Here is a 27,828-nt window from a genome sequence, read left to right as displayed (position 1 = left end):
CTCCTGTTTAGACTCCTTTGTCTTTGTCTTCCGGAGTCTTGACTCCTGTTTAGACTCCTTTGTCTTTGTCTTCCGGAGTCTTCATCTGAGGAGGAGTCTGCCGCTGAAGCTGCCGCTTCCGAGTAAGTGCTGCTTTTTCAAAGACACCTGATTAGGTGCTGATTAATTGCAGCTGAGTGGCCACTCCCTCTAGCCAATGGCACTTCAGTGAAGCTGATTAGAGGCTGATTGGTTACAGCTGTGTTGGCCACTCCCCTGTAGCCAGTGAAACTTCTCACCTGGTGATGGTGATGGCTCAATAGAAACTAGGTCAAAACAGCAACAATAACAACTTTGTCTTTGACCTAGCAGACAAAAATATCTTAAACAACTTTCACCTTAACTACACAGACAAGTCAAAAGTCACTAAAGTCAAGCAACACAGTTAGATATATTAGCAAATAATGAAATAGCAACCAAATAAGAAAGACCTACAGAAGTGATACTTAGCTTAATTCCAGTAGTCCTATGAGATACCCAGATAGTCCAAATCTGGTACCAGGTACTATTTCTAGTACTTGCTCTGGCGAGTTTCCAAAAGCGTGCCGAGTAGGTAACTATGCGATGATTGGTCAGACTGCCGGCCACTGACTGACCAGAGCACCGTCACAGGAAGAGACGTCCCACACACAAATCAAGCCGAACTGTGCCGAACTGTAGATCACTTAAAACTATTTAACAACACTAAAAACGCGGGTTGATCTCCAACAACTACCAGGAGTCTGGAGTAAAGTCACTTGTCAGTCGTGTGTGTGTGTGTGTGTGTGTCACCGCAGTTTCACGCAGCCATGCAACGATGACTCCGCCCACGATGAGTAGGTATTTTTTATTGTAGTGGAGATGCAACCTTTGAATGACCCCTCTGCATTTTCTTACACCACTGAGTTTGCATGGACACATTTATTCCATCAAGTCTTTTATTATCATTCATATCCCCGTGACCTGCACAGCAAAACACTCCTTTACATTAAAAAATTAAACTCTTTATTAATATACTCTTTAAAAAGAAAGTATAAAATCCTTACACACAGCATACATATGTACAACAGGAAGACACTGTGCATATATTACAATAAAAACAAATCCCACATCTGAAAGAACTACTTCAAGTTTGTCAGTAGTTTGGTGGTAGCTCTCAAATAAGCCCAGGCTAAAACAATCAAAGACAGAAAATCAATCTTATTCTTAAAATGCACCACTGTCTGAAAACATTCATTTTTAATGGAAGACCTTGCACAACACACACACACACACACACACACACACACATACACACACATAACACATCTGTACCTTCAAATAGTGCATAGCATGTTTCAAACTTTTAACCCCATTAACTCATAAGTTCACTTTTCTCTCGATACACACACTCACATGCAGACCTGCAGGTAGTCAGTCTGTCTGTCTGTCTGTCTGTCTGTCTGTCTGTTCGTTCTCTGCCCTTCACAGTGTCTCATTTACAGGCTTCATTATATAAACTTGTATTTTAAAGTGACAAATGGACAAGAATGGCTCCACCCACATAAACCTATGCATGAACCAGCAGAGAGAGACAGAGACAGAGACAGAGAGACGGGGGGCAGTAGTTTCCACTCATTCTTACACACTGGACTTGTGCATCAAATCATGATAGAACTTTACCCAAGGACTAACAAAGTGTACACACACACACACACACACACACATTTCATACAAGGCCACAAATTTGGAAAATTGAGAAAGACAGAGTCCAGAGAGTATCAAGTGTGTGTGCAGTCCACTCTGTGGCGCCCCCACGTGTCAAAGCCTGAGATGTCCCATGATCACAGACGGTGGTTTTCATTTCAAAACCACTGTCTAGCTCAGTGCTATGTTACCAGCTGCTCTCTATTAAACAGTGGTTCTTTGGCCTCTGAATCCAGCACTGCTTGTAGTTCAAACCCTGAGTCCATCTCCTCTTCCTCCCCATCCTCCTCCTCCTCCTCCTCTGCCACAGCATCCTCCACTCCTCTTCCTTGGTGCCCCCTTCTGGCCCAGTGACCTCCGCGCCTCTTGCGCAGACAAAGAAGGCCCCTGAGGTCCAGGTGGGCCAGTGTGACCTCCAACGTGTAGTAGAGAGACCAAAAGAGTGCAAAGCAGCCCAACAACAGTAGGAACTGAAGAAGGAGAGACAGAGGAGTCAGAACCTTCAGCTTTAGACAGGACGACCATCAAGAAACCCTGACCCCGAGTAAAATACTTTATATTACAAACACACATATTTTATACTAGAAAGACTTCATATTAGAAGTAGAAGTGTGTGTGTGTGTGTGTGTGTGTGCTGCTGAGTTTACCTTGAGGTTGTTGGAGGTGAAGGGACTGACGATCTCTGCAGGGACGTCCAGGCCTGGAGGACAGGGCAGAGACAGGCTGCTGTCCAGAAATGTGCCACTCATAGCTTCCTCTACCAACCTAGTCATGTGTGCACAGCCCATCAGAATTCAGAACACTGAGCCAATCAACACAGCTGCATTAAAGTTACACGTACTGTACGTGGATTAAATCAAGATGATATGAACTGCCATAGAAAGACAATGGTAACAGGTTGTATGAGGCACTGATACATAGTTCACAGTCACAGGGAACCAGCGTGAAACACAGATGCTGTAAACATGGCGTCATCTCAGGAAATCTCTTCATCCACATGAAGCAGAAGTGTCTCTAAACGTTGTAGTACATATGCCAGGCCTTTACGTGGCGCTGTGGCGCTGCATGGCATGCTGCTATAGATTACAATGTATACAATTACAAAAACACAACCAAGAAAGCCAGAAAATAGTGAATTTCAAAGGTTTTTCCACTCTGGGACCTGTTCTTCAAAAACAGCGTTTCTGTGCAGATGAAATGCTGATACAATAAAACACTTAAACAGATTCACCCGGACTTAAAAAAAAGTGATTTTCTCTGTAGACTTTGGTGAGGGGAGTGAGTGGTCGACAAAGTAACACAAACGTCTAGTTGTAAAAGATTGTAAAGGAAAGATTGTAAAGATACTGTAAACCTTTGACAGTGCTGACTATTTGTCAGTTCCTCTTACAACCACATTAAAAAACTGCAAGTAAAAGCATTTGAGGTCCAACCTTTGTCTGTCCTTGACCTCACTGAAGGTCATAGAGGAGCCATACAGGGTCAGCTTCCACTGCTTCAACACTCCCACAGGGGCATACTGCTTAGATGACAGCTCTTCTGCAGGACCAAAAACAAAAGTCAGTGCACTTGACTTTCAAACACTTGAGAATCACCACTGACAATCAATTCAATAAAGAAGCCATCAAACACTTCCACCCATTTATAATCTCAGAGGACTGTATGCTGGCCCCCAGCCCAGATTATCCAGCCTGTTGTACTGCACTGCTCCTCCTGCTTACACACTAATCTATCTGTGGTTTCAAACCACACCAAACTAAAATCACATATTTGCACACAGTGACTTACAGAACTAACACTCAGGACATCACACAGCCTCTCAATCATCAGATCCAGTGCTCTGAGGTCCAGGAGGAAACGCTTTGAATCATCTGATCCCAGCAGCTACAGCTTCTCTGAATAACTGCTGTTTATTGTGCAGTTGTTACTCACTTGTCTTCCAAGAGTTTTCCACTCGTCACACTGACTGACTAATGACTGCTTACTTGTTACCAGGTGTTACATTTTGTCTCAGAAGAGAAGTTGTTCGCTGTGGAATGTTCTCCAGTGAGTACGAGTGAAATACACAAGGTCCCCAAAAAACCCCCACAAGAATATAGTTTGTTCTGCAACCTTTGTGTGTGTGTGTGTGTGTGTGTGTGTGTGTGTGTGTGTGTGTGTAGCAATGTCTTACTGTGGTCAGATATCTTGAGGGTATACTGGCCTTCAGCTCTTTCTCCCCAACAGCGCACAGTAGAGAAAGTCCAGTCCTGGTAACCTGCAGGATCGCTGCATAAATAAAACCCACAAGCAGATTAGAACGCTGTCACTGAAACACTGATGTATGATCACTGCTCTTTTATTACAACCACTTATTTACAGTTTTTTTACTACTTTACATATGAAACCTATGCAAATATGCTCGTGTGCATGTGCACCTGTCAATGGCCCGGCGTGCACCGATGACTGACGTCATCCCGCTGGGGCAGACCAGCACAATCTCCACGTTGCCACGGCAAGGGTGGCTTATTGTCACGGTGACGGCCACATGCTCCAGTGTCTCCATTCCAGACTGTCTCAGGTCAGACGCAGAGACTGAAGAGCAAAGTTTCAAAGTGTTCAGGTTCAGGCTCGAGTGTCTACTGACTGAGGTTAAAGGAAGGGGCGGGGTCAGTTCAGGTCATTTGAAGTGTGGCTGTGTGAAGTAAGTGCTGTCGTTGCTGCTAAACCAAAACCAGAGAAGAGATTTGCAATCTCAATGGGATTATCCTGGTGAAATACAGAATAAATGATAAGCATGCACATATAACATGTGAGCTGTAAATGTTGTTTTTTTCTAATCCCCACACGGTCACACTTTAGATTATACACATATTCACCATTAATTAGTTAGTAACATGTTAATTAGTCATTATTAAGCACTTATTACTGCCTTATTCTGCATGGTTTTATTATACAACCAGTAAGTAAGGAAGTTGTTGTATATGAAATATGATCTCAATGTGCCTGTCTTAGTCTGGACTTTATAAGGTGGAGAGTTATTCTCCCTTAATTTTGATTAAGAAGTTATTTCACCTGGTGAAGAATGAAATTTTAGCTTTGATATTTGTATTTTTATTGTTTTTATTGTGTTTTTTAATCATCTACTGTAAGGAGACCTTGAGTGCTTTGAAAGGCGCCCTTAAATGAAATGTATTATTATTATTGTTATTACACCACATTTCTTTATCCTGCTTCATTGGATGTTTAGTACTCCTAACCTTGTTCCCACCCTTAGAAAATGTTACCCCTCTTCAGTTTATATTATTTATTTATTATAAGAAAGACAAACTGAAGAAAGCCATCGTTAACAAAGAACGCCCTCCCACAGCAAGTAGGTGGTGATTTAATGGCATTTGAAATAGTGATGATGAGACGTGGTGCTGTTTGACCATGTAGGGCAACACACATCCTCCAGGCATGGAGGGGCGACAGGAACGAGGGAGCAAGAGTGTAAACAGAGGTGCAGAAAGACAGACGGTATGTTTAGAGAGAAGCTGAAATGATGGGAGAGTGAAAAAGTTCAACAATAAAGAATTAAATGAGGGTCAAAAGAAACGGCAGACGTGTACGAACACATACAAATTGGACATTAATATAATAGGATAAAGGCTTATTGGGACATTGTTAGGAATTGAGCTTCTTCCCCCTAACAACATTTATTTTACAGCTGCTTTTAAGACTGCTTTTCATCCAAACATGGCTTCCTACAATCTTTGCACCAGAAAAAGGCTAAAGATTGGCTCATGATATTAAATGAAGATTAAATGGAGAGCATCCAGCAACCAGCATCAGCACATGTGTTTGCTCATAGCTTCTTCCAGATTCAATATTTAGCTGTCTGTGCTGATTCATCACAACCTCAAGTGGGGGTGTGGCGTATGGACACATCATCAACAATGACATCACCAGTTGCACCACAGAGAGCATCATTTTTGGATGGCAGCAGGGACAGAAGAACAAGAGGCCGGCCAAATAAGATCTGCTTAACTCTACTGTATCTTAAGGTTAGGTTTGCTGCCTTTTTGGAATCAGAAGTTCATAAATCTGTACAGGACACGCATTTTCTCTATGAACCCTGGTGCGATAGAGGGAGGAGTATATGAGCGTCCGTGTAACAGTGAGTTAATGCGGGAAACATGATGTTTCAATACAGCAGACCCAGCAGACCAAGCATTGTGATATGTGGCTAAAAAGTCAGTTGTTTATAAAACGCTAAAATGCTGTAGAATCCTAGACATTTTGTAGCTTCTGTTTTAACAACCATGTGATAATGGAGTTTATTCCATTATTTTAATGAGATCAATCAGAGCCAGATAATAGTGATGTTCAGTCCAAACTGGTGCAAAGTATGATTATATTCATAATCTATTAATCTGTCGAGTATTTTCACGATGAATCGAGTTTGGTCCAGAAACAAAAATGATTCAGTTTGAATGATTTCTTTGTTAAACGCAGCAGAGAAACCAGAAAATGTTCACATTTAAGAAGCAGAAATCTTGTTATAATAACGGAAAAACCCTCAAACCAATAAATCCATGATCAAAATAGTTGACGATTCATTTAATAATCGATTAATAATCGACTATTCGAGTAATTGTTTCAGCCCTAGAGAATACACATAATATTTTTAAGTGATGAAATAAGGCTGAATCATAATATTTAGTCCTGCAGAAAGATAAACTATGCTGCACCACAGCTCAGTACTGCAGCTGACAGACCTCAACAATGTCAGTGACGAAAAGGATTTAATCATAACTGATTTCATAAAGGTTCAATGGAGAAAATGAGTATGAAAAAGTTTAATGACCTAATTTCTTTGTGAAATGGAGCCCAGACTGACTGAGTGTGGCACAGGGCCACACAGACACAGATCAAGGGAGAAAAGGAAATGGTTCTGCTAGAGTGCGGTAATCATGCGTTTATGTGAAAAACTGTTGTGTATCACAGAATCACAGCAGTGGGTAACTTCAAAAAAACAAAATATGCTCAGTGGAGTTGTAAAATGAAGAGTTAAAGAGGGAAAAATGAAGAAAATGGAAAAAAAGAGAAACAATCTGGAAAAATCTTACCAAGTATTACAGTGGAGACCAAGGAAAAGAAAAACAGGAGGATTTTACCTAATATGGGCAGTGAATCTGACTAAGAAACAGGCCGGGAGGGAGGGAAGGAGGAAGGAAGGAAGGGAGGGAGTGAGGGAGCGAGGAATCAACTCAGTAGAGCAGAGAGCCGACATAACAAGCAACTTTCCTACACACAGATGAGAAAGGAGCAAACAGTGTTACCTTTCCAGCTATGAACCAGCTCATCTGGATAGGATGGGATGGATGCTTCCTCTTTCATTACTGAACTCTGATAAGACACAAGGAACGGCACAGACTCCCACACCTGTGAAAGGAAAGGAAAACGTTTGTGGTAGCCTATTGTGTGTGTGACTTAAAAACAGATAGTTTACAGTGTGTTCTGTGTGCATGTACACTGGCAGCATTGACGAGTCTCCACGCGTTGAGCAGACCAAAGCCGTGTTGGTGGCTGTGATGGAAACCAGCTCCATTCACCCTCCAGTCTGCGCTGTTGTCACACTAAAAAACACAAAAGAGATAAAACAAAAGTCAAGTGAATTTTTGCTCTCTTGCAGCAATGTAAATTAAAGATTAAAGTCGTAAATTCACGAGAATAAAGTCTATAAATATTCTAACTCTTTGTTTTAGTAAACACATCTTTTCTGCAGAAACAACCAGGCGGACTCGGAGGAAGTCAATGCTTTTTTGGAGGGGGAAATATCTGGCACTGGTCGACTGCAGGGTTATCGGTGGATGCATCAGCGGGCCATTAAAGGGGTTTTGTGGTTTCTCTAGTTTATTATTATATTATGAATCCATATACCATAAGGCATTGGGGGTCTCCAGGTGTAGTGCCGGTGTCGGAGACAATGTGCTCGCCGGACCTCGACTCCTTCTGGATCCAAAATCTTAATTATCAGTCAGATTATTTTATCGAGAAAGCACAAAACCCTAACTAAACGTCTTCAACGTTTACAACCTTTCCCCTCGTCTTATTCCAGAGAACAAGACTCTTGATATAAACAAGATATCAAGTTAAGTAGTGCTGAATTCAAATGTAATTAAAGCTACCTTGGTGGCCGTGAAAGTGATGATGTGCTGGACATCCCTCCAGCTGAGGCAGGGACGGACCTGCAGCATGAGGGCCACCATTCCTGCAGCCAGGGGGGCAGCAGCAGACGTGCCAGTGTGACCCTCTGTGCACCCTGTCCCCTGCTGCATGGACCAGTCTGATGTCACCTACAGGAACAGATGAATGCCTGAAATGAATCTGTGTGCCAGGGTAGTAATGGTTTTGGAATGCAGCCATGTAGTAAGTGCCTTCAAAAAGTGTTAAGAAAATATACAGATTGTCTTAACACATAAATGCATCCTTGAATTTATCAACACAAGTGTTTAAATGCCAGCACATGACCCTGAACGAAGGACAGAACTAGCTAAGGCTGTAAAAGAATAACCGAAAGGAGGTACACATCGCTTTACATTCCATTTACTATGGAATCATTGATAAATAACGCCAAATTACAAGATACAGAAGGAAGTTTTCATATAGTCTGTATAGTCAGCCCAAGTGTCTTCTCTTTTCAATGGCTTCGTCCCCACATACGTTTTATTTACAGCTTGAAAATCTGCCAAACCAAACAGTGAAGGCCATTTTATTTACTTTGACTGGATTAAGTCCAGAAAATGCTTGCAGTTTGGATAATCTGTTCAATCAATTACATCTCCAGTTTAGGGCCGTTCATCAATGACGTCCTCCTTTTCAGTTGCTGTGTGTGTGTGTGTGTGTGTGTGTGTGTGTGTTTGTAGGTGTTCCAATAAGACCTACAATGCTCCTCAGTTTGCTGCCCCCGCTGCTGAATGTAACAGCCAGCATTGCAGCGCACTCCTCAGCATAGAAGGGCATCCTGCCATTCTCATCAACTGCTCCTGCAACACAGATTAAATATGTGCACAAGTTCATACCCAAAGCAGAAAAGGAAGTACATGCTCACACATCTGTGCGCATTTTACCGATTGTGAGGGTGTAGATGGAGTTGGCATAGCCATCATAATTGCAGTTGTCATTGTATTGGCCTCCATTGCCACTAGCGACCACAAAGATGCTTCCAAAACCTCTTCTGCCTGCAATCACTCCATGCTGCAAGGCCGCCTGTGAGGGGAAATGATTGAGAAAAGGAGAAAAATACTTACTTGATATTCAAAGAAAAATCAGATGCGTAAAAACCCTGTTACTACGATTCTGGAACTAATCCACTTCTCTGGAACCAGTCTGTAGCTCTTTAGTGTCCTCTTCAGGACAAAGCAAATGATACATCAAAAATAGTTTGTCTCACCTTGCCCAGGGGATGAGGTCCATCTACAGTGTGTCCATCATCATCTGGACCCCAACTGGAAGAGACATAACTCGTAACTATAATACGACTCAGAAACCAAGAAAGTTCGTATGTTCTAGTGTAGCTGTGTGAGGCACTGACACAAACAACTCACAACCCACTACCACTTGACTACAAAGTATCCCCTCAGATTAAGTTACATTCCTGAGGGGCAGTCACTGTGGCAATCGAGGGGCAGTTTCCTTGTGCCATCAAAGGTCAAAGGATAAGAGGACTAAGATTGGTGATTCAAAGAAAACAGTATACAAGCTGAAGCTACGATGAACTACTGGCTTGAAGCAGTTAGAGTTGTATGAACAGTTTGAAAAGAACATGAATTTGTGTGAACAAGAAGTTGAAGTGATATGAATTATGTTGAAATGGACATCATTTTAAAAGGCATTACAGTAATTGGAAAAAGTACAAATAAACAAAAATGTACATGAAATAAATTGAAATATTTATTATTGTCATAATAATAATAATGATAATGATAGTAATTACGATAATAAAGGTCAGAAAGATAATATGCAAGTGAATGGAGAGACTTGTAGCAGAAGAGGAGAAGCTTGAAGATGATCCAGAACTTAACAGTTGATCAGAGATTGTGGAGGGAGATGTGCTGAGATACAGGTGGGTATCATCAGCATAGCAGTAGAAGATTAAACCAGTGGTCCCCAACCCTCGGCCCGCAGACCAGTACCAGTCCGTGGGCCGCATAGAAAGAATACATAACTTACATTATTTCCGTTTTATTATCTGATTCTGAAGGATGTTTTAGTTTGGAAAATTACGGGATTCACATTTTCACGGTCGCAAGAAGAAGATCAACGGGAGCCATCATCAGTCCTCAGCAGTGGCTTCCCACTGATCTTTTCAAAATGATGTCATGTCTACAGAATTTTGTCGTGATAATATATGAGTGCCACTAAATCCCAGGCCACACTTGGATTGCAGCACATTTAGGAACCACTGGTATATACAGTAAATTACAAATATGATGTTTACTTTTCTCTGGAAATCCCTAAAACATCCAGAAGGCAATGTGTTAATTACCTGCAGCTGTAGATATCATTGACCTGGTAGTGCTTGTTGAAGGCTATAGCTTCCAGGCTATCTGTCAATGGACCATCAAGGACTCTGATGCCTGATGGCAGAACAAGTCAGAGTTTCACCACACAAAATGAGCCCAAGCCTTTACAACAAAAGGTCATATATCTGCTACCTTCAAAATAAATTCTGCAGTTTGTACCTGCCACTTTGCTGCCATAGGCCACGCCCACAGCACAGTAGCTGTTGTTGGGAACAGCAGCGATCTCACCAGCACATCGGGTACCATGATGGTTGTCACTGCGGATATCAGGGTGAGGCATGGGATCTGGGTCATTGGAGTTCAGGTCATAACTGCCCTCTGGACTCTAAGAGGCACAAATATCAAAAACGAGCATGTGTTTTATTTTTCTTTAAAAGAACCCCAAAATGACTCAATACAAAGAATACAATTAATTATATGAATGAAACAAAAACAAATACATTGTATTTCCATCTTTTGCAACTTCACTTTTTTTTGTGTGTATTTTGAACTTGTAAAGGCTACTGGGGTACCGGGGGTGGTCGGTGGTTATGATGTGTTCTCCCCTTCTGATATCCATGATGAAGATAATGTTGTGGATTATTATAGTTATTATTACTATTATATTAATAGCTCTTGACATGCAAGTATAAAAAAATAAACAAGTATAAAACAAGTGTTTTTGTTTTATACTACTTACATGTCAATAGCTGCTGGACAATGTGAGTTTCAATAAAGAATGTATCTATTTATCTATCATCTCATCTATCTAATATTATTATTGTTGTTAGTTATAATAAACGCACCCACCTAGTCACAGAAATGATTGTTGCTTCACCCCTACACATGTGCTTGCCTTGTTTACCCCTAAGCAGATACTCCACCTTGTGGCCAAAAGGAGAAAGCACACCTCTCTGTATACATATAATATTTTGTGAGCTCCACTTCTACACAGAACAATACATAAAAAAACCTGGACATTATAACTTCTGAACATTTGAAATTAAATAAGTTTAAAAATATATAGGAAGGGGGTGTGGCTTATTCTGTTATCACTCCTTACACCAGTGGTTCCGAACCTTTTTCTGTTGGGCCCCCCTTTGGAGGAAGACATTTCCCGGGGGCCCCACGACATTTTTGCTTTAGCGACACAAATAACCTCAATATTGCTTTGTGAGAAAGCAATTTTCAAATAAAAATACGAAATGTGCAATTATAACTATAATAGCATCATTTTTTTAAACAATAAATACATTTGGATAACAAAGAATACTTTGTTAAACATCAATTACTTGCTGTGCAATTAATTTTTTTGTTTTAACAATACAAATGCTGTCCCCTGTCAATGTTTTGAGACACAACACTTGTCTTTGGTGGCATTTTCTGGTCTTGGGTTTTTGTCGTGGTGAATCATTGTTCTGTTCGGCTGACGTTGGCTTGTTGTTAGTTGCACAGTTTTCTTTTTGCCCCTCAGAAACTTCTCTATTATCCAAACCTTGTCACCAGTGTAGGTTTTGTTGTGGTACGTCACTTAAATGAGTCCAGCTTAGAGCAAGACCAAAAGTTCCGCCTGTTAACTTTAGTTAGGACTTAAAAAAATAAAAAACAGAACTCGCGCCCCCCCGGAGAGTCTCCACGCCCCCAGTTTGAAAAAGGCTACCTTACACTAGTGTAGTCATATTTCCCTCACCTGTTGTTTCTTTTCTTTTTGAAATAACAGTTGCAGTAAATACAATTTCATCTTTGCATAGTCCATTTTAGTCAGGAGGCTACTTTTAGTTGTAATATTTAAGTTTTAGAGGTTACATCCTGGCCATGCATACATTAACCGTTGCATTTGTCTGTTTCAGAGATGTCAGCCCCCTACCATGTCCTGAAGGCCTCAAAATCTGCCACCAACGCCGACAACACACAATCCTAACCCATTAACATGACTTTGAATACCTTACTCAAACTATACTGATTGGGTTAAATAGAATTACATTACTAAAAAAGAGACTAAAATACAATTTTCTTTGACTAAAACTAGACGAAAATAGTCATCAGCTTTCGTCAACTAAAACTAAAATAATCATGGGTTATTCTGACTAAAATAAGACTAAAATGCTCAGACTTTTAGTCGACTAAAACCTGACTAGACAAAAAGAGTATGAATATGACTAAAACTAATAACAACTTAAATGACAGTTTGACACAAAGACTAAAACTAAAATCAAAACAGGCTGCCAAAAACAGCAACACGCAGCGGCTGGTGCTCCTCACAATTTGGCAGCTTTCTTTTGGTGTTATTTTATTTAATTTTTCCTGAATCGAGTGGCCGTCGCACATGTGCAGTACAGTAGGACAGAACCACTCACGGTTCTGGACTAACAACTACACTATACCATTCTTCAATAATTATCTATTCCTATTCTATCTGTTTTTTCACTTACTTACCACTGCAGTGATTGCGTTAGGTTGGTCATTTATTTTTTAACACAGTTAAAACAACTGAGCACCCAAAATAAAGATGGCGCTGCCCATAACCACGTGACTCTACGTCACCTAAGTGGTCATTTAAAGGGACCCTATGCAACCATATCAACAACACAACCACCAATATGAAACATCCAGTGCCTTGAACACAACTCTCATTCAGTGTGTGTACAGATAATGATGATGCTTACAACACTCACTTAAATGCCACACATTTTTTTAGCGCTGTCAGTTAAACGCGCTATTAACGCCGAGCAAACTTTGTAGTTTTTTTTCACCTTCATCATTTCCAGGTTTGACAAACACCGATCAACATTTTTTAAGGTTTTCTGATATTTTATGGATCAAACGATTAATTGATAAAATAATCGACAGATTAATCGATTATGAAAATAATCATTAGCTGCAGCTCTATTACCAACCAAGCTGGCAGACCCCCGAACCGTAGTAAGGAGACCTCCGAAGACCGCTAGCTCCTTTAGCTCGGATTAGCTCGTTACGGCAACAACAATTAAACCACGGCACTTTATTCACAGACTGCAGGCTGATACACAGCCTTTCTTATTATTACAGGTGACAGAGATATTGTCTCAATAAAAAAACATTAGCACAAAGCAAGCAGATCCACTTTTTTATGTTGATAAGAGCATTAAAATGAGAAGAAATAATGGGACAAATAATCAAGGGACACTTAGAATAGATACAAATGTGCGATGAATTGCGAGTTAACTATGACATGAATGCGATTAAATATTTGAATAGTTTGACAGCACTAGTTTTTTTGAGTGGCTGCGAATGTCACATTCTATCATTTTAAAAAAAACAAAAAAAAAAAAAAAAAACAATAATGTTTGTCAGTGAAAAAAAGAAAGTGTGACGCGCAATCGGTCTGGCAAACATCCAAACTCTTCCTTCATTTGTAATTCATTCTTTACAGGCAAATGAAGTCATGAGATAAAACAAGTTCATGAAATGATTATGAATCAACAATGTTAGGCGTGACTTACATAGTTCGGCTGAATGTCCTGGTGTGTATGCTCCACCCCATCATCCACCACAACCACCGTCACTCCTTGGCCAGTTATGTTGCGCTCCCACACCCCTGTCAGGTTGACATCCATCCCCTTATTAATGTCATTGTGCTGCAATATCAAGAAAAGTAAGGAAAGTAAAGGGGAGGGGGAGAAAGTATAGGATTGAGAAGGCAGGTTAAGGTAGAACAGTCTGAGGTCAGAAGAATCGGCTTCTTCTGATATTTCCTCTTAAACCATTTATGAGCAAACAAAATTGACCTGTGTGTCCCACCGTCATCATCCAAACTAATCAAATATATGCTGCAAAATAAGCAAACGAATGCTATTGCTTGTGAAAAACTTAGGGATAGTTAGGGAATTAGGGATGTCACGATGTCAGACTTTAGTGTCACGATTACTGCGAGAGGAAAAATCACAATGATTTACACCATGGAAAGAATTTTGTCTGGCCTGTAATTTAAAGACTTCAAGCCTACTTTACACTAAATAAATCATAATAAATTTAATACTAACAGAAAATGACTAAATAAAAAAAAGGTTGGGAATCGCAGCCACATTCTGAATTCACTGAAGCTGCTTGTAGAAACCAAAATAATATACAATAGCATTTGAAAATAATTTCAAATACCTCGTCAACAAAATAAACCACAGCTTACAGGCTGCAGGACAACACTGTGGATTTATTTTAATATAGCCACATAATCATTAGACTGATATGTTATTTTTAAATAGGCCTACAGTGTAATCTCTAACTGTATAACCTATAACTGAGGGTGATATTGGAGATATACTGCATGTTGACAATTACATTTGGGTTTAGTAGTATACAAAAATCACATAAATCATTTCTAGTGGGAAGGTAGAGAGAGCGGACCTGACAGACACTTTTATCAACTTTTTCCGGTTTATTTATAATCACGGCAAATCGTAAAAGTGGTTAATCATGACATCCCTAATCACAATATTTTGCATGGCAACATTATAATGCTTTGAGACACCATGTATCCTTTTTTTTTTTTGAGCTGATGTTACAAAGAAACAAACATTTATGGATTACCATAAAAAAACTCACTCCCTGATGATAATATTGTATCATGGTGTCTCTGGTGATTCACACCACTGAGAACTACTTTTCACTTTAATGTGATAGAAACTGCATGCAAGAAAGGTGACAACCCATTTTTAAAGCCAATGAATTGAACAGATTTAGCAATACACGCATAATGCAAATTCAATCAATTAAACTACGGCTACTTTTGGTCAATCGCTGCAAATTTCAATCCACAACTTCCACCTGCTGTCCTGCAGATCTCAGTGCCCACAGAAATCATGTATGGCCACTTGTATACTTCTGTTCCAATTTATTTATTTATTCATTCATTTAACCAGGTAAAAAACTCAGATTGAGATTTGAGATTTAAAACCTCTTTTTCAAGATTGACCTGGCCAAGATGGCAGCACAAATGCAGAATGTTACAAAGTAAAATACGATCACACACTGCAGGAAAGCACGAGTGGGATTTACATGATGACACAGTGCAATCACAAGAGCCAATGGAGCTTATTTCTCTGTCTTTTATAATTGTAGCGGTTGCTACACATGTGTAAACACAAATATGGAGGCAGAAGTCCAACAATGGATTTATAAATAAAAGTCAGCCAGTGAGAGAGTCCACAAACATACAAAGATGGACAATGTGCGACGGCATATAAGGAACAATGACGTACACGACAGCTGCAGCCAGTGATAAAATGCAAAGCACACTGGTATACAGAATCCAATTTCTTTAAAAACTGATCAGGAGCATTCATAAAAAAGCAGGTCTCCATAATCTTAATTTCAATTTCATCTTAGAAACAAGTTTATCAATGTTTAAAGGACAGATTCTCATCAATTAGAATGCCTAAGTATTTATAAGATGTGACCATTTCAATTTCAACCCCATGAACAGTTGACAACCTAGGAAGGTGAGATGGAAGCTGCTTCCATCCATGGTTTTGCACACGTTCACTTGTGAGTACCTCCATTTCACACTGTAGGAAATTCCTCTACTTCTCTGTGTTTGCCCTGATTTTCCTGGTCAGTGTAAATATTTCATTGCATTAATGTCAAAGTTAACACGCAATTAATGGCAATTAATCGCAACGTTAGCCTACTACTCTTTGGCCGGCTCGCAGCGTGCCTGTTGTTGTGTTTCCGGTCTAGCTAAATCCGGTGTGGTGTTGTAGTTTTTCTAACGTTACTTGTCGTTGCAACGGCATGTGAAAAAAAAAAACGACAAAGTTTGCTCGGCCAAAAACAACGTTAATCTTTTGAAGCCGTTAAAATGGGTTTGTGTTAATGCCGTTAATAACGCGTTAAAACTGACAGCACTGGTGTAAGCACTTTCCGTGTTTTGCCCATTCACCAACTCTTCTGGTGAATCCTGCACACACAGGGTCAATCATACACAGCTGAGGACAGAACATACTCACCAGGTGCCACTGCTTAGGATACTGGGGATCATTGAAGGACACTGATCTCTTTGAGCGGCTGAGTTGTCTCTCCTGGGAGTACCATAGGACATGAGGGTGGGATGCCAGGACCCCAGCAGATCCAGAACTGGTCTTTATAGAGCACATCAAGTAATGGCCGTGCAGCTGTCCAATCTGACCCCGGTTCTGCAGCCCAGCCTGCTCTGCCACCTGGGATGATGAGAAGTACAAATTAAATGAGAACACACATATCAAATAAGTCTTGTATTGTGTGTAATTTTTCCACAGTGAACTGTGTAACCACGCAAAATGAGAAAAGAGACTGACAATAAAAACCTGATGGGTTTGAGGCATAAATCAGTTATTAAAAAGAAGAAAAAAAACAAAAGGAGATGTTCTTCAAAAAGGTAATGACAGAAAAATGGGCTTTATAAAACTCAGGCATTGTGTCATCACAGTGACACAGTTATCAGAACCGCATGTCCAGCAAGTCCAGTTTTATCAATATGGACAAATTATACTTCACGCCCATAAAACATCTTCACCTCAACTCAACACAGAACACCAGCAAAATCAGTAGATGAGAAAAACAGTCACCAACAGCTGCATATGTAGAACATCACTGGACCAGCAGCGCATTGAACAGCAATCAACAAAATCATGTTTTATCTTTGCTGCTTGCCAAACTAAATCACTAATGACTGGACTGAGTGAACTATGGGGAGAGACTTAGTCTATAGCAGTTCCATCAGTCATCAGGCCATATTTAAATGTACGACTCGCCAGTAATTCCCATTTTCCAGTCTTTTTACACATTCCTTTACAGTAGCTCTTTTAGAAAGAATTTAACATGTACAAACAGGTTTAGGAAGCCCATAATCTGAGAGTATTGCAAAACGCTGCATCAGGGTCAGACAGAAGAGAAACAATCCCTGTTGGTAAAGACAAGCACATTGACTACATTAAACAAAGTAGTACATCAAATAAACCTTCCCAAGTGAACAACAACATCTTTGTCGCCGACGTACAGACCAAGGAGATAATAACACACATTTTATGCTAAGAGATTTGGTATGTTGTGTTTTGTCCCTAAATGAAATCATTTAAGAGGGTCAGAGGATAAAAAATGAAAGTAAGGACCACCCTTTTGTATACAAGCTAAAAACAAAGCGAAAGTAGGAAGGCATTACTGTACCCTGTTGGCGATTACATCCAATAACACAGAGCTCTGTTCTTCTGCATGTTGTGGATCAGCATGGAGCTGGACAGCCCAGGATTGACCTGGACCACATGAATGTGGCAGCCAAGGTGAGGGGGAATGAAAAGGAATCATTGGAACCGGAGAAGGCAAGAAGGTCACAAGCAAGATGGTTAATGAGGAGAGGAGGAGCAGGAGGAGAAATTTGGGAAAATATGATGTTGCCATGGCAACAGGGGGTGACATGCACGGTCAACCAGGTAGGTCCTCTTCATTTGAACAGAGACCTGGATGTGAGACAATGACAGAGAGAAGGTCTTGTTAGAAGTGAGGTAAATCTGGGAGTGAGCTGCTGGTGGCTTGTCAATGGCCTATAAAACTGAATAACAATGTCAAGAGAGAAGCCACAATCCACTATAATCCACACCATGCTCCTCTTTTGACATGGAAATGTGGAGAATGCATATAAGCAACACATTTGACTAACGTTTAGATAATCAACCAATCGAAGAAAATAAATGCACTTTGTCAATAGAAAGGAAATAATGGATGAAATTGTGTGATTGTGAATTTGTCAATGTAATGAGACCTGGTAATTAATATCCGTCCTCAGTGATGCAAATGCATTATGGACAGCTTTAGGTAGAACTGTTGACACCTGTCATTAAAACACCTCTTCGGTGCAACCTCTGGATCTGGTGTTCCCTCCCTTTACACAAACACACTGATATTATGTCTGACAGTACACAAACATTCTGACTTTGTCTGATCTGCCACTTGTCATTTAATCCCTTTCTTTCACTGTAATCTATTTGCAGTCACATCACAGTATTTAAACAGGTTGATCTATTGATTATTTTTTCTAATTGTTCAAACTTATTTCATGTAACAGGCAGCAGCAAGTGTAGAGTCCCTCTGGCTCACTTGTGTTTTAATACTGTGATGTGACTGCAAATAGATTACAGTGAAAGAAAGGGATTAAATTACACGTGGCAGATCAGACAAAGTCAGAATAAGTCGAAATGCTGATGACTTAATATCACACGTTCACACATATTTCAAAGCAAATGTGGTTAGCTGGAGTTTTAGCCTTGACACTAACTTCCTCCTTTAACTCTCACAAACATCTTTCCCTTCAGCTAATGTTAGCCATTCCTCAATTTTGAAAATGGCTTAATATTAAATCTAATGTTAAATTAGCTCAGCGTGTTCATTTACTGTTCTGCTCGTGACAAGTGACACTCATTTACGGCTATGATAGAATAACGCCATCAGCACGAAATGAAAACAACAGAAAATAAAAGGAGTTTGGTTGTTGACATGGTTAGCTTGTGTCCGAAAGCTAACTATTCTCCCTGCCGTTGTTGTGTAACCAGGTACGAATCACGAGCCGGGCCAGTTCGTTGTCTTACCTGTCCGTTAAGTCCTTCTTCCTTTTACTAATTCTTTGTCAATGTTCTGTTGGGTTTTTCATTCCATTTCCGTACCCTAACCACACAACGGACCCTTCCGTACTCAAACGTGCTACGTCACACGGCTGCTACGTGGAACGTCATAGACTCCCTGTGATTGGTCAAGATGAAGGCAGAGAACACGTGACACGTCTGAGCACAGCAGTTCAGAGTTCTGTAAATAAATAATAAATATAAATGAAAACTATCTTGTGCAAAATGTTTACAAAAACATTAGAGCATCTTTTTTCATTGTGAACACAAGACTGTTTTCTGGGGTAATTATATTTGTTTATTACCAACAAAGAAAAAACAGACTCTTTATTCGGCCACGTGACATGGTGCCCCGCCCATTCGTTTATTCCTATGGCGCTTCTTTTCTTTCTATTTTTAATATTCAATTTTTATTTAGAAAGTACAGACAGGGAAATAAAGAATTATAGGCACAGCATGTAAAACAATTACAATGGAGATTGAAGTCGGGTCATCTAATACAACAACAACAACAACAACAACAACAAAAACGTGGGAAGTCTTCAGAATAAGCTGAAGCTGCTGTTTTTAAGCATTTGAATTTGTACGAATAGATAGAAAAATATGTGAATTTGTCTTCAGAATAAGCTGAAGCTACGCTGCGTTGCTGGCTTGAAGCAGTTGAAGTTTTATGAATAGTTTGAAATATACCTGAATTTGTATAAACAAGAAGTTGAAGTTTTATGAATATGTTAAAATGCATACAAGGAATGAATGTAAATCAGGTGTGTGTGTGTGTATGAGCCTGCTCTGGTTATAAACAAACTGTGATATAATTATTTTCCCCTCGTCCTAATTTATTCGTTTCTACACATCATGCTTGATGTTCATGGGAGGGCGCGTCGTAAATCGGATTCACCTCACTTTGGTCTCATATAATATTATTTGCATTACGTCCAGTGTGCAAAGACCTTTTTGTGTTTACTTTAGGTAACAGGTTTACTTTAATTAGGCAGCCATCTTGTGTTTCTTCACCAGCCTGAAAAAAAAACTGATGCATAAACCAACAAAGAACAAAGAGGGAACAGCATAAAATAAACATAAACCAGCCCATGACCTGGTTTCAGAACTACGGCAGAGAACATTACACAGACCTGGCAACCTTTGAAAGCTACGATGATATAATCATGATAGAACCTACGTTTACCAATATTCTGTCATACACTTTTGTTTGTTACACAGGTAAGAAGACATATGAGGTAATGAATAGATTAATTTTGCATCATAAATATGTTTTTTTTATTGTTGCATATTAAAACAACCACTTATATTTTGAAATGATCCAATCCAATCCAACTTTATTTGTAAAGCACTTTAAAACAAACACAGTGGACCAAAGTGTTGTACAGAATAATGGATAAAAGACAGAAATGTAATAAAAGACAGAAAAGCTCACACGAGACAATACAGTACATAAAAAGTATACGGCATATTGATGATATGAGCTCTTTCAGCAGTGAAATGCTTGTATGTTGGAGATGATACATTTGCTCTATTTAGCCTGAGGACACAAGTAACAGAAGATACTGAGGAAACATCACACCACACATACTAACAACATTATCCTCTGTTATCGTCTTCTGTTCGCTTAACTACTCCATAAACAACACAGCAAAATCATTGGGAAGCAGTTCAATATTTTCTCCACTGCTTGGGAGATGGAATAAAGATGGTCCACTCAGGTCTTCTTGGTTTGGTTTGAGGGTAGATTCTTCCACTGAAGCTTGAAGTCTGTGAATCCCAGGTTTGTCAGCCTTATATGGATCTGAGGAGAAATAAAGTGAAAGGTCAACACATGAGCGCCACTAGTGGTGGAAGAAGGAGGAGAAGGACGAGAATCACAGATGCCAGAACAATAATATCTAACATTGTTATCAAATATATTTTAAACAACAAAGGGCAAGATTTCTTTGGAAGGAAATCCAGAGTGTGGCCCTCAGGTGTTGGTGCTGGTGATAACTCATAAGTTGTGTATGTGTGTGTGTGTGTGTGTGTGTGTTCATGGAGCTAGTAGATGCTTCCTCCTAACTAATAACTTTGGTCATTTGCTGTCATCATAAAAGAAGGCTAACAATGCGTCATCGAGTACACAACGCTAACAGGTTTGGGTCGAGCGCGGCTTTGGTCAGGTAAGGAAAGAAATATGTGTGTTGAAATGTGAACATGGTAAACAAGGAGCAGCTTTTGTATAGATACAACATGGCGGCCATGAGATTGAGGCGCAGTCTGAGGGATGTTACCTGCTGGAGAAAGTGTTCCATAACAGCTGGATCTGTCATATCTGCATCAGTCCTGATCTGCATCCCCACCGTGGTCTTTAGTGTTGTTACTGCAAAGTACAAAAAAAACATGCGCATGTCACTCATGTACTGTAAAATTGAAGTGAATCAAAAAGAATCACTTCTTTTTCTCATTGAACTATCACCTCGATGACAAATGAAAGGCAGCGACATGTTACAGGGTGCGTCATGCCATCTACGAGAACCCAACAAGAAACCGGCACAGTGTTCTGGTTCTAGGTAGTAGTTGTTTGGTTGATCGTACTCCCAGTACTTGAAGGAACTGTGAGACCCGTCAGACCATGTCCATGGCACTCGGTACAGACCGAGCCAAGATGTCTGACCACCAGTTTTTGAAAAGACCAAAGCGTTTTCTTCAGTGGTCTCAATCATAGCAAGGTCTGTGTAGTGTTGTCTGCAGTATTCCTGAGCAGAATTCCACGACTTCCCAGTCGGGATGAAATGATAGACTTTCTCGCTTTGGTTTGTGACTGCAATGGACAGAAGTGAAGTCAGTGTCTTTAGATTCAGTTCAGTTCATTCACCCGAACGATTGGTTTGAAAGAAACACAACACTACTTCTGTTTCATTCAGATTTACCTCAGTGACACAAACTTAGTAAACAAGGCAGCAGCAGACAAGCAGCTCCTGTGTCTCCTTTAACTAGCGTCTCTATGGACTTCCTCCTAAAAATAAACATAGCTGATAGAGCTGATGGAACCTCAAACGTCTTCTTACCTGTGTAACAAACAAAAGTGTATCCAATGAGGCAGTTGGTGTCTGCCCAAGTTCCATCAGGATTCATGATTACACAGACTTCATTTCCATTTGAATAAGAGGGCTCTCCACTAGCCCAAGCCTTAAAAGTAGTTTTGCCTGTTTCACCAGTCACTGACCATCTCCAGGAGTTGGACTCATTTCCAAGGTTTTCCTGCCAGGATTTGGGGTCATCAAACAGTCCGAACCATGACCGGTCGGGAATCGTAGGTTCTAGCATTCTTATATCATCGTGGCTTTCAAAGGTTGCCAGGTCTGTGTAATGCTCTTTGCAGAAGTTCTGAGCCTGCAACCAGGTCATGGGCTGGTTTACCTGGTAGTACATACGTGGGGGAGAGCAGGAGCTGAGGCTCCACCCTGAGGTGTGACGATAGAAGGTATCTTTAGTGTTTCATGATTTAATAGTTACACAAATAACTGAATTAAAAAGGTCCAGTGTGTAACAATGACTGACATCTAATGGTAACACTGCAGAAATAACAAAATGGAGGACTCCTCCCCTCACCGCTCCCTTCCCCAAGTGCATCAGGCATCTAAGGTGGCCTTTGCATACCAGGAAGGTGGTTCACAATCGTTCACCTGTCTCTCCACTCTCTTACTCTCTCTGCTGTTCCCTCTTTGTTCTTTGTTTGGTTCATGTGGACAGAGCTGTTATTTACCGTTTTCTTCTTATACAAAAAGGTCTTTGCACACTGGACGTGATGCAAATTTTAGGATATGAGAAGAAAGTGTGGAATGCCTTGTTAAATATAGTATTGTATACAGTAGTATATTCAATTTTCCCAATAAATCCTCCCGGACGTTACACACTGGACCTTCAAAAGTTTCTAATCCCTTACCTTAAGACAAGCAGCCCCTTTGATATTTATACAAATACACATACAATTCATCCTAATATCATCAATGAAATAAAATAATAATTTCCTCTTTAATTCTTCTAATGCGAGACTTAGAAACAAAGGTGTACTCGTGAAGTAATAACCTTCCACGTATCCGTGTGCCCTGCACTTGTGTTTCTTTCATTTTAAAGAAATTCTTTTCAACATTGTTTTACATTACAGTGCATGAACAAACACTTGAACTCACCAACAAACAACAGCGTCAACGTCACATGACAGCCCATCTCTGAGTTGACTGCAAACAAGAGGAAAAAAGGTCAATCATACAGTGTTTTTAACACGTGTGGATCATTATTCTAATATTCAGGCTCATCTGTGTAATAATCTGATTTGTCTCACCTGGCAGGTGGACGGATTATTGCAGTAAAGGTGTCGTTCCCACTAATACAGACTGTAAAATAATAAGCCTTTTCTTTACAACAAAGGAAATATTACATTGTTTAATTCAATTAGTAGAAAACAGGAGAAAACAAAAGTAATTTTGTTTAAAAATATGACAAATACTTCAATCTGTAACAAGAACCACAAGAAGTTTGACATGCTTTCATTACGTTTTAGCTGTAAGAAAATATACACTGAATATATATTTTCATTTCCAACATGATTTTGACTTCATACATTCCTTTGCTTTCTATCCCTCCTGAAGTTCTTTAATGTTTCAAGTGCAATGCAATGAATGCAGTCATTCACAAAGACTCACAGTACTCACACGTTTGAAATCCAGCTGCTGAAGGATTTTAAAATGTAGAAATCTGAACTCCAAAGGAGCTGGCTCTGAACGGGCTGTTATAAAGCCCTGGACACTTTACATATGAAACACGTGCAGGGAAAAAAGAGACTACCAACTAACCACCAGCAGGCACACGGGATCCAGCTGTAGAGCTCAAGAACCTGATGTCCTGCAGCACTTATAGATTCACTGGTGTCTTCAATGGCTGTGTTCATAAAAGTTCAAGATGATAAAAATCTGTCGTGTCCTGAGAACATTTTAAAATTGCTTAGTCCTAGTTACAGATTCAGGATTTCATTATTTATCTTTTTTTTAAATGACTAAAAATACCAGTGTTTTTTAATTTAATTAAACAATGAAAGATCTCCTATGTTGTAAAGAAGCTGGCATCCTACATGGGGGGTGCTCTTGTTAACGCCCCTAAAACTGACATAAAAGGTGAAGAATGCAATGAATGCACTGCAATGAAGAAGAAAGGATGATTTGTATTCGGAGACTCTTTCAATAGTTTGATTATTGTAAGTGATATTTTTAGATAAACATTTGGTTTTTACAAGCATTAAGAACCAGTTTGTGATTATTTAGAGCAACTTGTAAGTCACAGTGCTCAGTGAGTCAGAAATACAATTCAAAATAGTGTCATCTGCATAAAGATGAATGTTACGGCCAGTGACAGTAGTTACTATGTCATTAATATACAAGGAGAAAAGAACAGCTCCAAGGATTGGTCCTTGAGGTGCACCTTTTGTAGGTACACCTATGAACTTCACTATGAATGGAGCAGCTGGTTTAGCTTAGTATTGACTGATAGCCTGTAATGCTTTAGCCACTTCACCAGGCTCACTAATCTGCCTAAATGCAAGCCAGTGACCTGGGTCCCCAGTTTGCCTAGCAAGCATCCAGGCTTTATTTATTTATTTCTATTTCTAAAGTGAAAAACCATAAACCAGACCTAATCTGAGTTCTATATTTTTTAAAAAGGGGCGTGTTTATCCACTACAGAATTAAAAGATTTACAAAAATGGTCAAGGGCTAGATCCACATCAGGGATTTGAATATCACTATTCCACAGATCAATTAAGAAGATTCAGATACCAACCGTGGACCTATTTATTTCATTTTGTAAGATCTAATACAAGCTAATGATAAAAAAAACAAAACAAGTTCAAATACACCAGAGTCCAGATTTTCTCTCATCGGTTTGTTAAGACTAAGTCGACCAGAGATGACTTTGAGGGATCTTTAACATTTGGTCTGGTAGATTCAATAATAACTTGAGAGAGATTAGTATTTGTTCAACCAGTTTCAATTAAAATCACCCAGTACAATCGACTCTGAGTTTATGTATGGAGCTAACAGATGCGCTAACTTGTCAACAGCTGATATCCCACGGTAATGACTGTGTTTTACAGTTTACCGTAAGAGCATGAAGAACAGTGCAGCTGAAACAAGCTTTTATAGAAATAGACACACTTCCTCAGGTTCAAATCATTCACAGTGCATCTCAACCAAGTTTCAGACAGAACCACAATATCAGGATCCGTCTGTATCACCAGGATTTTCAGCTGATCCAGTTTATCTTGCTGAGTAATACTCCTGATACTTAAATGAATCAAACCAAAGAGTCTGATCTGGGATGAGCCGTGAGATTAAAGCTGTCGACTTGTTTTGGAGGATTAAACAATTCATTGTAACCTGTTTGAGTGAGTAGTTGTGTTGGTACCTGGAGTGGATGACAGGGGGCGCTGTGGTAGGGGGTGGTGACTTGAGGTGGAGGCGGAACAGTCTGAATGGATGTGTGTTGTGTAAACAGTCTAAAACTAAAACATTATGGGGATTTTAAGTTATTTAATGTTATATTAAATTTTCGTAGTTATTGGTATTAAATACATTGGGTTACAGGAAGTCATGCAATTCAACAGGAAGTAGTTGCACCTTCACACATGTGCGTCGACATCTTTTTGTTTGGTCCTAGTTACAGATTCAGGATTTAATTCTTTCTCTTTTTTTTCTTTTCTTGAAAAGAAGGCTGGTCGCTGTTTTTGGCCTTTGTCTCTACAGAGCCCCCCCTACAGTTACATATGTTTATGACACCACCTTAAATATCCAACATCTGCGGCAGCCATTCCAAAAATAGGCAAATAGGCCCATTTTAAATGTATATAATATAATAATAGAAATGTTAGACCTGTGTGCTGACCTGTTGTTATTTATTTGGCAAATAACAAACTGAAGGCACACCTGTAACACACTGCGTCTTTATGTAACATCATGGGAAAGTCCAAAGAAATCAGCAAAGATATCAGGAAGAGAATTGAGGACTTGCACAAGTCTGGTTCATCATTGGGTGCAATTTCCAGATGCCTGAAGTTGCCACGTTCATCTGTTCAAACAATCATACGCAAGTATAAACACCATGGGAATGTCCAGCCATCATACCACTCAGGAAGGAGACGGGTTCTGTGTCCCAGAGATGAACGTGCTTTGGTCTGACATGTGCATATCAACCCAAGAACAAAAGCAAAAGACGTGTGTGTCTTCAGGTGTGTCTCAAAATGCATCCACAGGTGTGTCTCTAATTAACTCAAATGTTGTCAATAAAACTATCAGAAGCTTCCAAAGACATGACATCTTCATCTGGACTTTCCCAAATTGTTTAAAGGCATAATAATCTTAGTGTTTGTAAACTTCTGACTTTGAAGAAAGGAATAAAAAATCGTCTAAAAAAATCCTTTTCTCATTATTCTGGCATTTAGCAAATAGAAATAATTTTGATAATCCTAACGGACCTAAAACAGGAAAAGTGATTGTCTGATTTCATGTCAGACAGTGAGGAAAAAAAAGCACATGTGTCTTTTTATATAGTGTATGTAAACGTCTGGTTTCAACTCTATATATGTGTGTATATATATATATATATATATATATATATATATATATATATATACATATACATATATATATATATATAATAATAATAACAACAATAATAATAATAACAATAACGCTTTCCAACTCCAGTTCCTAAAATGTAAAAATAGCAAATTTGTCTATCATAAGGATCAGAAACAAATATGACCTATTTGAATTCTGTATGTAAAATATTTAGCTGTTTATGAGACAAACAAATTCATCATGCTTTCATCATAGCTCTGCTTTTTCCAACTTTGCTTAAATGCAAATGTCAGAAGTTTGAACAGAAACAAACAGAGAAAGATCTACGATATCATCTTTTCTACCGAACACAGTATTCAAATAGTTTGTTTCTTGTTTGTTGTGTGTGATGTTTCCACAATGTTTCATAATGAGGCGACAACTCACAAGTCTGAGGCCCTAAAATACCGGCCCCTGGTCCAGGATTGTAGCGACAAGGGCTGGCAGGCATGGCGGTTGTTGTCAGCTCTGGGCCTGGACGAACAGAGCAAGAAACAAGCTGCTCGCAGGATGGGGGAGGAGGCAGAACGTGCCTCGTGTTGGTTATGGAGTGGGAGGAGGAAAGCTGGAGGCCGGCCCACCAACTGCGTAGTGCAGTGGTTGAGGGTCGAAACACACCTGACGACACCTGCTTCGGGCCAGTAGCTTCAGTTATTTACTAAGGTAACTGAAGAAAGCACCTACAAGTGTAGGTCACATGTCGCTTCATGTTAAACTAATGTCACTACACCAGTGTGTGAGGTATATGTGAGGAGGAGGAGCTTTTGAGATGCACTGATACACAGTAACAACACGGCAGAGTGAAGATGATCCTGTTGTCGTTGGTAATGTTGAGATAATATGACATCAGTACCTCGTGTTTCTCTCACTTTATATTCTTACATGGTGACGACGTAAAGCAGAACAGTAGCTCAGTGGTAGAGCGACTCGTCATTCAACTGGAAGGTTGTGGGTTTGATTCCCGGCTCGCTCGTCTACATGGCAATGTGTCCTTGGGCAAGGCACTTAACTCCACGCTGCTCCTGACGGCTGTGCCGACAGCGTGTGGGTGAGTGTGAGAGACGAGTGAATGGGTGAATGTCGTGTAAAGCAGCTTTGAGTGAGTAGAAAAACGCGTCATAAATACAAACCCTTCACCATCAAAATGAACAATTCTTATGTTATAAAGCAGGACATGCAGTGCAGAAGTGGCTAGCACTGTTGCCTCAGAGCAAGAAGGTCCAGGTTGGATACCTCGTTTGCATGTTCTCCTGCTGCACAGGGTGGTTTGGTTTTGAAACACTGAAATTTTATCCACTTTTATCATCTTTG

General features: G+C 39.8%; 2 protein-coding genes across 4 annotated transcripts; both read right to left on the bottom strand.

Annotated features, from left to right (window-relative positions):
- Positions 1-920: 920 nt before the first annotated feature.
- On the bottom strand, positions 921-18,939 carry pcsk7 (proprotein convertase subtilisin/kexin type 7). The gene is made up of 17 exons (XM_044032635.1): positions 18,827-18,939; positions 17,412-17,701; positions 16,217-16,426; positions 13,715-13,849; positions 10,413-10,578; positions 10,217-10,307; positions 9,122-9,176; positions 8,799-8,937; positions 8,614-8,714; positions 7,857-8,024; positions 7,200-7,304; positions 7,008-7,110; positions 4,122-4,278; positions 3,878-3,972; positions 3,138-3,243; positions 2,352-2,469; positions 921-2,174 (listed from the first exon to the last, which is right to left on the bottom strand). The coding sequence occupies exons 2-17, from the start codon at positions 17,658-17,660 to the stop codon at positions 1,887-1,889; spliced, it is 2,286 nt and encodes a 761-aa protein (XP_043888570.1). The 5' UTR covers positions 17,661-17,701; positions 18,827-18,939; the 3' UTR covers positions 921-1,886.
- Positions 18,940-20,306: 1,367 nt separating this feature from the next.
- On the bottom strand, positions 20,307-26,919 carry LOC122773847 (C-type lectin mannose-binding isoform-like). 3 transcript variants are annotated; one of them, XM_044032810.1, is made up of 7 exons: positions 26,905-26,919; positions 23,193-23,244; positions 23,041-23,088; positions 21,916-22,311; positions 21,324-21,668; positions 21,139-21,227; positions 20,307-20,663 (listed from the first exon to the last, which is right to left on the bottom strand). In XM_044032810.1, exons 3-7 carry the CDS (start codon positions 23,075-23,077, stop codon positions 20,577-20,579), a joined length of 954 nt encoding a protein of 317 aa, XP_043888745.1. In that variant the 5' UTR covers positions 23,078-23,088; positions 23,193-23,244; positions 26,905-26,919; the 3' UTR covers positions 20,307-20,576. The 3 variants fall into 3 exon arrangements, with proteins under 3 accessions (XP_043888745.1, XP_043888744.1, XP_043888746.1); XM_044032809.1 differs by lacking the exon at positions 26,905-26,919 and adding an exon at positions 23,563-23,599; XM_044032811.1 differs by lacking the exons at positions 21,324-21,668; positions 26,905-26,919 and adding an exon at positions 23,563-23,599.
- Positions 26,920-27,828: the final 909 nt, after the last annotated feature.

This window comes from Solea senegalensis, linkage group LG8, assembly GCF_019176455.1.
Source record: "Solea senegalensis isolate Sse05_10M linkage group LG8, IFAPA_SoseM_1, whole genome shotgun sequence".
Classification (NCBI taxonomy): domain Eukaryota; kingdom Metazoa; phylum Chordata; class Actinopteri; order Pleuronectiformes; family Soleidae; genus Solea; species Solea senegalensis.
This window is presented reverse-complemented; position numbering and strand designations above follow the sequence as displayed.